This window comes from Centroberyx gerrardi, chromosome 9 (genome assembly GCF_048128805.1).
Source record: "Centroberyx gerrardi isolate f3 chromosome 9, fCenGer3.hap1.cur.20231027, whole genome shotgun sequence".
In the NCBI taxonomy this organism is placed as follows: Eukaryota; Metazoa; Chordata; class Actinopteri; order Beryciformes; family Berycidae; genus Centroberyx; species Centroberyx gerrardi.
This window is the reverse complement of record NC_136005.1, coordinates 22,323,990-22,337,007: the sequence shown is the minus strand read 5'-3', so window position 1 is coordinate 22,337,007 and position 13,018 is coordinate 22,323,990. Positions and strand designations below refer to the sequence as shown.

Below are 13,018 nucleotides of genomic sequence, written 5' to 3'. Positions count from 1 at the left end.
TGGTAATATTTATTATGTTAACACAGATAAACTGTTAATAAACAAATCGTTTTGTTGGTTTTTTTAGATTATTTTTATGGCATTTCTACTTTATTAGATAGTACAGTTGAGAGAGACAGGAAAGGGGGGAAGAGAGATGGGGATGACGTGCGAGAAAGGTCCCCGGCCAGGATGCCACGGCCAAATGGTACGCGCCCTAGACCAGAAATGTGGTTTGTCATGGTTCTGGTGTACAAATACTGAAAGCTCAAGAAATGACCTGATTTCAGTGGTTACATAATGTATGAGGATTTGCATCAACACCCCAGAAGCAAACGGCTCCTTTTGTTAGTTTGGTTGGGAAGCAGGAAGCTGTTGGCTTTTTGTCCTGGTGTAGATGAACTCAGGCCAGGATGATGAATATTATAACACCCTTTATGAACTTTATAAGATTGGTAAAAGGAATAGTGAAGCACACTGAGGTGTTAAATATTGTTAATAAAATAAGATTGATTAAAAAAAATATAAAATATTCAGACAATATAGTATCACACTTTCAGACAATATAACATTTTCTGTACAGATTTCATCAAGATGCAGTGCGTGGTAAACTGATTCAAAGTAGTAGTAGTAGTAAGTTGTGCAATCATCACTGAATAAGTACTATGTAATACTTTGGAAACATTTCCTTAACGGTCCTTGCCTTCTTTAGAAAGAACATGGAACTTCTGTATTCTAATTCAGAAGATGGATGAGGCTGTTAAAGTATTGTTATCCAATACCTATTATGAAATTAATAGATAACACCATAGGAACTGTACTGCCAAGTCAGGCTTTATAGTTCAATTACTTTCTTTTTTTTTTACCAAAATTACCCAAAAATTACCAAAAATTACCAATTACCCTGTCATTTGTGTACTGTAATGTAAATGTAAAGTGCTACCAGTATTTTATTCTATATGAAAAGGTTTTATAAGAATCATATAGGGCCTGCCTAATATGATTTATATTTCATAGGATGAAAGGGGCCGATTTCATAGTATGAAACCTATAAGCCCTATGTAATTTATAAGATTCATACAAGATTCATTTTCTAAATTCTCTTTTATGTCGGTGGCTTATAAGTTACTTGCTATGAAAGTAGTCACTTCATAGTAAGAAACATAGCTTGACATATGAGAGGCGGAACTTCTCATAATTCTCTCGAAGTGAATAGTGCTTTAGGTTTCAACTTCCAATTACTGCTACAGTGATTCTTAGAGGTAATTCCTGGTAATTTAGTTGTGATGCTTCATGTCTCTCTGTGGAAATCATGGATTACTAAAGGGCATTTTATTATGGTGCAATTCAACGAATGACACATGTAGGTGCATGAGAGACTCACTTAAAAGCATCCAACCATTTTAGACATTTGCCAGATAAAAGTGCAGAGTGATGGTTTAGGGTTTTCACTATAATGAAGTGCGCGCACACACACACACACACAGACACAACACACACAGAAACACAACACACACACATCCATTCTTCAGCTGAAATCAAAGTTACGTGCTCACCCTGTACACCAATTAAGCATCGCTTTGCTGCGTGTGGATGTGGATCTAATCAGTCCCTGCTTGTCCGGCAGCTGCCCTGCCAAATCCTGAATCCCTGTGGAGTGTGGTTCTCTGAGCTTTCCAAGAAGACAAACACGTCATGTCGTTTACACAGGCTGGGAGAAATTAAATGAAAAACATATGTTCTCATTCTTTGAAGGGAAAAATACTGAGAGATTTCAAGCCAGGAATTCTGCTACTGACTTCCTAGTTTTTGCTTGTTATTTGCGAAGCACGTGGCCGGCTGGTTGCTATGTTGTTAATCTAAGGACCCGCCATAAGTCTATTTAGTCAGCGCACAATTATATCCTAATATGTTTTGAATGTTTGGCTTGTTTGTACCCATTCATAGCTACTGTACTTACACTTGTGCCCTTTGCTTCCAGTAGTGATATTTGCCAATGAATCGGCTGGTGTTTGCTCATTTCATTCATATCTAATATGGGAGATAAGAAAATGGTTTCCAAAATAAGATATAAACAAAGGAGAAATGAGTGACAGGGTGACATGGCGGAGTGGAAGGATGACACAAATGCAAGGTGTGGAGTGTCACTGTCGGAGTATGTGCCAAAGGTATGAGATCTTTGAGACAACCTATTACTAACATGGGAACGCTTTTGAGACACCTGAGCAAATGGCCGGCCTTTGATAAGGCCATTGTACCATGCTGTTAGTCACTACAGCAATGTGTGAGAAAGTAACGAAGAGAGGAAGTAATAGTCCCTCCTAGCATGTATGAATGTGCGTGCGAGTGTGTGTGTGTGTGTGTGTGTATGTGTGTGAGTGAGTGAAATGACTTGATTTCTAATGAAGATGACAAGTAGAAGTCCAGACCACATGAGGTTTCGTTTTGAATCAATACATTGGGTTGGGACCAAATGTGGGACTCAACCATTTGCTCAGCCATTTCTTATTGAAGGCCATTCTAGCGGTGTTTCTGTGGCCTTTTTTGGATTCAAGACAATGATTATTATTCTCTTTAAGTTAATTATAGATCTGACAGTAGAGTTAGCTAAGTAAAGATCAGCTCTAACCTCTCTGGCATGTGACATCATTCCCTATCATCTGCTTCTGCTGCTTCAGGCCCTCAAATGGGCTTCTATGACATATAACAGCGATGTGTGTGTATGATGTACTTGTGGTATGTCTGATTTGTGAGTGTGTGTTTTGTGTGAGAGTGACTGTGTGTATGGGTGTGTGTGTGTATGTGTCTGAGCTATGCGTGATGCAGCACTGCTCCCCAACCTGAGTGTGTGTGGAGTGACAGCTTCAGTATCACAGCTGGTTCGATGTCATCCTGTGACACAGTATCACAGCAGTATGACTGGAGAAGGCCCTTTCCTCTGGGTGTCCCCTTATATGGCTCCGGCAGATAGGTGGCTTCTGCGACGCACACGTCAGACAAAACATGTGCGCCGGTTTCAGAAGCATAAACACAGAATGAGACGCCAGGCATTCTTGCTTGGAGAAAGTCACGGGGCGCTTCAGAAAACAACCACACACAGCGTGACATCATGACAAGAGTGGAGGAGATATGAGGGCTCACCTTCTCAAAATCTCTTCAAATAATGAATCTTTCTTTCTTTATTTCTTTCGTTCTTTCTTTCTTTCTTTCTTTCTTTCTTTCTTTCTTTCTTCAGTGTTTGTGGTCCATTCATGAGTATTTGTTGAGATGACACACAGACCATCGATTTCCTCCTGACCTACATAATTGACTAATTTTAAAAAAATCCCTCTGTAGACTTCCTGACATTACGTTTGAAACATCTGAATTCAATATTGTCACCTGCTGTTGCCAGGAGAGTCAATGTACAACCCTCATAGGATAGATGAATAACTTAGGTGAATCATTGGGTCTTCTCTACTTCCTCTTACTTACACAGAGTTTCATTGTTTTTTTCCTTGCCCCTCCCTCTTTCTTCCCCGTGGCTTGATTGTTTACTCCTTTGGCATCACCTCACTTGTCTATGTGTCACTAAGTTTACCGCTCATTTCTGGATCTCTATCTCTGACCGTCACAGAAATCTTTCATGTGCAGATTTAAAGGAAGTTATCAGCCGCAAAACAAGCCACCATAAGCAGAAACAGAAACTTAGATCACGATCTTAGGGAAATCCTACAAGACAGACATTCCTCATGCCCCAGGCTTTGCCTCGCTACCGTCGCCATGACATAAACAATCCTGTCAGCGTCTGATAAGTCACTACGAATGAAAGTTTATTCGTGTGAGCATGTCAAGTGTCGAGTGAAACCATGATCGCTTAGAGGGAATGACATCATTATAGACAATGATAAATAAAGGGCTTCCTTGGGGCGATGCACTGACACAAGTCTTGTTACCACACAACAGGCGCAAACACACCTCAAACATGAACCTATGACCTCAGGGTTAGATGTTGTGATATAAGCCTGGTGAATGTGATTTAAACATGCACCTGTATCAAAACCCACCTGCATACATGATGGAGCCAGATGCAGTTGCAGCTACATTCATGTATAATTTAATCTCAGAGAATTTACAGTACTGCTTGTAGAACCGATGTCCAACTGTGATTTGCACAGTTTCCCCCATTTCCGTTTCTCCCAGTGGGTCAGTGCCAGTGCTTCACGTGCAGAGGCGACCGGCGCTAGCTTCTGGTTGACCCCAGTCCCTGCCACCTGCGGTCCGTCACGTACCGCTCTTCTCGGATCACGATTTCCACACCAGGTCCGGTTCCAGAGAAGGCCAGGACCGGTCACATTGAAAACACACAGTGAAATCCCTTGATCCTCTCCCACACCAGGGCCCACGGCCTGCTCATGCTCATTACACACACACAAAGCAAGATGTGTTCCCCTGCTCAATCTCATAGACCAGGACCTGAGCACGCCACACATTGCTGCGCTACTGAATAATACTCGCCCTCGGGCCACTGAGAGTCGGGAAAACTAATAATGTGCACGCACAATTAGGTCATTTTCCTGCCGTGATGGGCCAAGTCAAAGTTCCACTGACAGGCCGTCCTATGCCTGGTCCTTTGAAGTGGGGGACAACGATTATGAGATGGGGGAACTGTCCATCAGGTTCAGTTGAGATGACAACTGATGAGTTGTTGATGTGTTCTCTGTATCGGTGAGAGAAATGTGTGAATGGATGGGAAAGTTAACTTGTCATTGTCTGTGTTTAGAAGGGATGATGCCCAACTCTCTGACTCACCGCTCACTGTGCTGCGAGGCACGTCAGCATTCCTTCAGGGGGTCGGCTGTATGGTTCTGCTCCGCCATGTTTGTTTTGGATGGGGCACCATAGAAAAAATAACCATGATCCTCTTTGTTGCACTGCCAGACCAGACCACTGAGGCAAGGTTTCCTCTCACTGTAGTGTGGCGTTGTGGGCTGCTTCGCTTTTGGAGAGCGCCGTTCTTCTCACCTCATATAAAAATGTTTTTTTTTCTGTGCTGTGTTCCCGACAAAGAGCACGTCAGACCCGTGGAAAGTTTTAGCATTGCATATTATAGCCCAGTCTTTGTATGGTCACCTCGTCATTTCCTATAAACGTCTCATCATTTGTTATACATGTCATGCAGTGTCTGTCATCATAAAGTAATAGCAAAACAACACCAGTACACAGAAGGAATTGCTTAGCATGTAGTAGTGGTATTTTTTCACGACGCCCTTACTTTGCTTCAGAAGCTGTAATTAATATGCACATTATCAAAGGGAATGCAGAAGTTTCAGCGAGAAATTCCTGATCTATGCTTCCTGAACTTCGCTCATCTTTCCAAGCACAGCTTATCTGTGAAGCAGATTGAGGAAGCTCATGCCATCTTGGTTCAGAGCATGTAGATCACCTTGGGACTGACGAGTAGCCACATGTCTTAGATACTATCTAGTGTGCTGAAAAGTGAAAGCTCCTCAGTGTGCAGAATGGCCTACAGCATGTGTGTGTGTGTGTGTGTGTGAAGTATGATTAAACTGGCTAAAACAAGGGCCCTTCAAGGTCTCTTAGATAAGTTAAGTTGAAGCACCCTCTTAAACAAAGGCTAAATTTGAGTGGTGTAACAAAAAGATATCAGTGATTCAACTTGTCTAACACAATAAAACTCCTTCAGCCTGTGTTGCAATGCCTCTGAGGTGATTTTACAAGAGATATTGCCTCTCACAGACCTTTTATTAAATGAATCCTTTTAGATGTTCTTCGATTCTAAGAAATGAGTGCCATAATTTCTTATAGGCAAACTTTTTCTTTGCAACAGTTGTAAATAAAAAAAGTTCAGATTTTGTTTTCTGCGCAAAGAGAACATAACTTAGAAAATCACAGTACACACGAGATACAGAGTGTATCAACTTTTTTCTTTGACATTTGAGCTATAGGGGGAATATGATAGAATTTCACCTTTGAAACACATCACTGAAATTATTCATTTGCCTTAGGACAGTTTGGTCTTTATCAGTAAGAGTATATTCAAGATAGAAAAGATTGTCTTGCCCCCTTTATTCTCTGATAACATACAAATATAAAGCTCCACAGAGAATGAACTGGAAAAGACATAAAAGGTGAAAATAATTTTCTGCGTATAACGATTCTTTTTTGTTGAATGGAAGCTGATATTGCAACTGCAATAAAAAAAATATGTTGTTGGGATGCAGAAGATTTACCAAACTGTGCGAGCTGATAAAGTCAGTCTGTTGCTGATTGTCTGTAGAGAAGCTGCAGGCTATACGTTTGTGGACTATGGATTGGTCTCCTTCCTTGGTTGCTCTTTCATCCGTCTGTCACCCATGATATCTCAGACACCGCTCAAAGAATTTTGACAAAACTTGCAATGATGCATCTGACCACTGCTTTCCAGCATTTTCAAAAACCTGGAGGAATGGTGCATCTCACCACTTCACTCCAAATTACACTTATCGGCCCATGAGTGAAGCTACAATTACAGGTCAGAGCAAGGTGACATATTTGTTGCTGGCCTTGAGGAAGACTCCATCGTTCATGGGGCATGACATGTTTACTATTGCCTCGTTATCTTTGGGAGATGCTCACTGATACTAATTGCACTGCCTTGTGCCATAAGAGCAAGCCAATACTCGGATAATGTCGTTTTTCCTTTTGGAGGAAAAGCCCAGATAAGTCTGCTCTTAGATAAAATATTTAGTTCTGAGAAATTTGCACCAGCTTCCTGGTAGCATTTATAGTGATGCTTGTGCAAGTCAGTGGAGTATGAGAACATTACTCTCAAAATCACATGGCTTTCTTTAACCCACTATATTGTTGAGTTTTCTATAGTACAAAGGCTCAGTTCAAAACAATGATGTAGCTTAGACTACAAGTCAATTTAAATTGCAAGGCACTGTATTGAAGCAGAAAAAACAGAAGGAAAACAATAGTGAAGTTAGAATGCACTTTACTGTAGATAAGATTAGATCAGGACAGTCAAGATCAGTCATGTTGTTCACCGTCAGTATAGTAAAATTCAAGCAAGTTGTACTGTAACAGTCATATAGAGGCAGTTTAAATAGATTTTAAAAAGTGACAGTCACTTTAAGGCAACATTAGTACTGTAATGTACAATGTAGTTGAAACTGTAAACTAAAGTAAACCGAAATTCAAGTATCAAGTTGTTAAAAACATTAATATCATCAACATTGCCAGTGCTATTTCTGAGGTCACCAGTTACTGGAACAATAACATACAATACATAAACTCATTCAATAAATAAAAACAAGCAGAGAATCTTTCCTTGATCACCTTACAAAAATATACTAAATAATTATAAAAAAGTTGGGTTTGCACTTATTCCAGTATGTTATAAATAGAATAATAAATATGCAATAAATAATAAATAAATACAAAGATATACAAAAAGAAACCCCGAATAAAATAAGAATTAGAGCTCAGTAGTCCTTTCTTTCAAAATGACTGTGGGGTTGATGTCACTGCCGCGCGAGTGGGACGTGCTTGAGTTGATGGTAATGGATCCCGTCTCTTTTATGCCAACCACATGAAAGGACGCCACGGGACACGGGCCCTTGACATTGTTGCAGACCAGCCTCTGCAGGGAGGCGGTGTTGACGATGTCGAAGCCCACGCTGCCGCCGAAGGTGCTGGGCTTCCAGTACTCCGGGGAGCAGATGGGGTTTCCCATTAAGCCCTTGAGGGAGTAAGGGGCGCCCATCTCCACCATGGTCTCCCCAAAGATGGCGTTGGGCCTGGGCTTCTCCACCAGCAGGCCTGCATAGAGCTCCACAGCGTCGACGTGTCCGTACAGCTCCTCCAGCACTGCGGCCATTTCTTTCTCTCCTGAGTAACGACACCAGAGGAAAAGGGTTTGGTTAGTTTCTCAGCTTGGCTTCTCGCACTGCCTCAGCAGCTGTAAAGCTTGCAGCTAGTCTAAATACGACCACCTGTGTTTTTGTCGGATTGAAATCCAGCAAACACATTAAAAAGAATAAATACTGATCTCTCTTCTCTCTCTCTCACACACACAAACACATATACAGACATTTTGCTTTCCTCATAAATCATAGTTACTGGTTAATCAAAACCTCTCTTCTTAGGGAGTTTAAATCTTCGTCTCTGAAGCAGTACATCCTCCAGCAGGTCTCTGTTTATGTCTTGCTCTCTTCCATGACAAACTGCTTACACTATCTGAAGCTGAAGGGAACATCTGGTTTTTTTTTAAGGCACGGAAATAAATTCCTAACTTCCAAAGCTGTGAGCACTAAAAATCTGTCCAGACCAGTTTAATGGCGTTTCAACTCAAATATGTCCATAGTTTATGTTCAGGCATGCATCAGAGCCATAAGATTGGATCTTAAAAACTGCTGTGCTTTTCTTGAGGCACTGGCAGTAACCTTTCCTCTTATCTCTTTTGCCATCTGATGTCATCATTTACACCCTAACCCTAACCCTAACCCTAGTGGTCTTTTGAGTGATCTTCACTTCGTCTCACCTGTCAGGTCTTCGAAGGAGCTGTAGGGCTTCATGGAGAATCGTTTCCTGTAGGCATTCAGAGACTGGTAGCGCATTTTCCTGCTGTTCTCTATGGACTTGATGGCCACATGCATCACCGCCCCGGGGACATTTCGACCACCGGCAACCTGAAGAAAGAATGCAAGGTCAGCTGTACGGTCTCAAAGCAACATCAGTGGTACAGTCTCAAAGTAAATCGGCCTATTACTACAACTACTACTAGAAGTTCTTACCCGTCCAGAAACCTGCTTGGTGAAGGAGTCCACCAGGTTGCTGATGCCGTGTTGCGTCACTATGGAGGTGTTGAAGACAAATTGCTTATAGTTGTAAACCTGCTCCTCGATGTGGAATGCATCGGGCATCAGCGGGTGCCAGTGGTACAGGGTGTTGAACTCGGATGAAATGCGATTCTGGTACTGGAAGCGCTGGTTGAACAGCAGCTCAGGATCAAACTTCAGCTTGAAGTTGTAGCCGCTCAGGTGCTGCACATAGTCCTCAATCACGATCTTGATGGTCTCTCCTGCAGGACAGATGAGATGTTCAGATTAGACAAATTGTAAACCTCAGACATTAGAGACTATTCAGTTGATTACAGGATGGTTTGTCCACCTAGTTATATTCGGCAAATATGCAACATTGTTAACACCACCGTCCAGAAAAAAAAAAAATTCCTTCCTCTGAGGTTGAAGTGGCAGATCATATCTCACATCTGTTGAACAATGTGAACCCTATTTCACACAATAGAGCTGAAATTCTGATAATTACAAAGATAGCCTGGGAACTTTCTATGACAGTAAACTGAGAAAAGCATAACTTCCTTTATTCAACGCTGTGAAAGGCATGATAAGCAGCCTTTTTGACACATTAACAGCTTAGCAAGTCGGCTAATTTTAAACGTGTTGCACTGCGCTGAAGAGTTCTACACGTGTATCGGTATCTCACACACTCACCAATCAGAATGAGCCGTGAGGTCTGGAAGAGCCTTTCGTCGTCCCAGTCGGGGTGGATCTCCTTCAGGACGTCACAGACCCGGTTGTGTTCCCGGAGCCAGATGGTGGCATACATCATCAGACCAGGGACCAGGCCGAACGCCTCGTGGCCCACGGCGAAGCGGTGAGAGTCGGGCACGTGGGGAGGGTAGTGCATTTCAGCACCAACGTCCTTAACTGTCGGGGGGTACACCTCTCCCTCCAGTACCTACACAGTCATGGAACAGAGGAAGCAACTGTAAGAAACTAATTGTGGTCTTCAAGAATAAGATGTAGAAACCAGTTAAAGTTAAAGATATGGCCGTTTGAACAAGATGAGTCCCATACCTGATATTTCAGCTTGCCGTCCTTGAACAGTCTGAGCTTGTGTTGCCTCTCCAGGTTATCTCCATAGATGTGGCCGAGGTCCACCTGAAAACAATCACATGAATACATGTTTCATTTTCAGTTCATTTTGTAATCACAACTGCGGTCTCGCTTTCCCTTTCTCTAACTGAAGAAAGAGATGTATACAAGGGTATGATGTGACAGTCTGATTTACGGGTATGGTGTAACATGAAAAGATTATTTAAAAAAACATATGTCCACGCCCAACACAACTAGATGTTTTACTATCATATAATTTCACCATTATGACCCTTTCTCTTGCACCGTTTCTAATACAGTGTGATATGAAATGACGATTGTGAGCTGCTCTCCTCACCCCGTGGCCTTGAGCTTGGGTGAAGGCGGGTCCTTTCTTCATGTCGGATTTGAAGAACTGGTGGGTGAAGTGCTGCGCGAAGAAGGCAAACATCAGGCTGGAGCCCTGAGGGTCGGGGATGAACTGTCGCCTTATCAGGAGCTTCTCAGCCAAAACCTTCACATCAGGCAGCTCCTTCTTACCTGGAGAAACAATGCAGAACATTAATATACACTACTAACAATATAGAACCCAGCTAATCACACTGGCTATAACTTTATAGCTGAATTTGGATGTTATACATTTGATTGTGGTTTGATGATGATCTACTTGTAAAGAAAGCTAGATTTGTTAACTATATTTTCAATTTAAAAACATTTTAAGCAAAATCAAACATGCCCATGGTTGGTTTTTTACTCTTGTTTCAGGATCCTACTTGTTATTTGTGACCCACTTTATGACTCTATCTTTGCAAAGATTTGTTCTGATACTTCTGGATATTTTGAGTGGCTTGAGTGGCTTCATGTAAGTTAGTTTTGGCTGGTTGGTGCAGTTTTTGCAGTGATTTCCTCAGCGCACTGTGAGCAGCAGCCAGCGGCGCAGATAGTTTTGGCATGTGCGTACCGTGATGTAATGAGGCCAAGCCACTCTTTGCTCAGTATTCAAGAATCTGAGAAAACAGGTTTTCCAAAGGCAGAGAGAGTGCACTCACCTACTACTCCCATAGGTGTTGGGCAATCCTCTGGCACCGGGGGAAGGGTGCGTGTGTAGTAGGAAAGGTTGGAGTAGGCTTCCCAGCTTTTGTAGCCATAATCTGCGTTGTAAGTAGGGGGACTATCAATCAGGTGGGATCGGGCTAGAGAGAAAATAACATAAAAAGCATATAATTATTATTCATGATTATGATAAACACTGCATATTTGAATATTTTTTATTATTATAGAATATCTAAGAACTTATTTGAAGAAGTTGAATTTGCTATGAATGAATTCCCAATCCAGATTCTCAGTTTGCATTCAGCCAGAGTTATTTTCTTTAAGACTTACATGTCAGCACATATCTCATGATAGCATCCCTGAGGAATGAGATGTTGTTGATAATGTTCCAGAAGCCCTTGAAGTGTGTGAGCAGGTAGTGGACCGTGTTAGGTGAAGGCTTCAGAGAGATTTTCAGCCAGGTGAGGAACTCGGCTGTGAACATCAAGTGGGAATGTGAATTAATGATCAAATTTCTAAAAAGAGACAATAATCGTGACTTTTAGTTTATTCGATTTATAGGCTACAATTCAGAACTTCGCTTACGTGTTGTGCAGTTCTGTCCGTAGTAACCGGTCCGCGTGCAATCACATTCATAACCGTCTGATCCAAGAGCTGTGCATACCCCTCTGTTCTGGCATGGCTCTGAGCAGCACGGGTTACCTGTAACACACGGTGCGGTGTCCATTGAGAAAACAGCCAATACCAAGAGCAAACAGCTTGGGAAAGTCTTATACAAACTCTTTGAATCCTAATGAAAAATCACCATCCATGTAATAATTCTATAAGGATGTAATAGGTTGTCTGTGGTATTTCATAGTGAGGTTATAATAACGTTATCGCGCCTTAATCGTATTTTTTCAGTCCTTATGGTATCACTATGATATTCTTATAATATTACAATGGGGTATTATGTAGTTTCCAGTAGTATACTTCTAAATATCTTTAATAGAATAACCAATACAAAAAATACAAACTTCAAAAAGAGATCAAAAAGAAAACTTTTGAGGCAGACTCTCAACTATAAGTTATCAGACATCTGTAGACAATATTTGTTTCCATGCTTACCCCCTTCGCAGACGAGAAAGCCCAGTGCCAAAAGTAAAACCGCCGCTGTGTTTCTGTTCATACTCCAATGCCTTCTTCTGGTCTCCTTTTTGTGTCCTTACTCTCTTCTTCTGTGGTATCCGAGTGTGAGGCTGGGAGTGAGTCTACTGAATCTGCGCTCCTGTAGCAGTTTATATCTTGTGGAGCTGTGAGACCATGTGACGTCACCCCGCCCCATCCACGTTGTGGTGCCAAGTACCGCTTCAGTGAATGAACCTGACTTATAACTAAGTAATAGACGAGTAAGACCTGGGATATTTTTTCTTACACAATCCAGCAATCTGTCCATTTCCGACCAATTGATTCTGGATTATTTTATTTTGGCACCAAAAAAGGTATTACTGGCAATGCGAACGGTTTCTGCCTTTAGGTCCCCTCTTTTTATTATCTATGTACACACGTGGAAATTTTGATATATTCTGACTTTCATATGCCAAGCTATACTTACTATCCACTTTCATAGCAAGTAGCCTAACTCTCAACCCGCCCATATAAGTGAGACTTTACAACAATCTGTTTCATGTATTAAAATATTATAATATTATATTCATAATATTAAAATTATAGCAGCCTCTTTCATACTATTAAACGTAGGTATCATATATAGGCTATAAACTCAAAACATATACAAATCAGATGACAGAACTTACATGAGTTTTATAAAACCAAAAACAAAATCAAGTGTTTGTTTTTTGTTTTTGTATTTTCCCGGTGAATTACTTTAATAATAAAATTGTTATAGCCTATATAACCCCTCTTTTTTTATTATTATTATTATTATTATTATTATTATTATTATTACTTTATAAACCCTCCGAATATTCTTCTGGGTAAAATTGTATATTTCTATGGGGAGACGAATATCATTAAGCAAATATAATATACATGATGAATATTCTATGACGAGCACATTTTCAGGGAGCAAATACATTAAAAGGAATAAAAATTAAATAGCCTAC

At 41.1% G+C, this 13,018-nt stretch overlaps 1 protein-coding gene across 1 annotated transcript; it reads right to left on the bottom strand.

Annotated features, from left to right (window-relative positions):
• Positions 1-6,941: 6,941 nt before the first annotated feature.
• On the bottom strand, positions 6,942-12,172 carry ptgs2b (prostaglandin-endoperoxide synthase 2b). Its single transcript, XM_071913411.2, has 10 exons — positions 12,021-12,172; positions 11,499-11,615; positions 11,244-11,387; positions 10,910-11,053; positions 10,219-10,400; positions 9,843-9,926; positions 9,477-9,723; positions 8,760-9,046; positions 8,507-8,654; positions 6,942-7,854 (listed from the first exon to the last, which is right to left on the bottom strand). The coding sequence occupies exons 1-10, from the start codon at positions 12,079-12,081 to the stop codon at positions 7,442-7,444; spliced, it is 1,827 nt and encodes a 608-aa protein (XP_071769512.1). The 5' UTR covers positions 12,082-12,172; the 3' UTR covers positions 6,942-7,441.
• Positions 12,173-13,018: the final 846 nt, after the last annotated feature.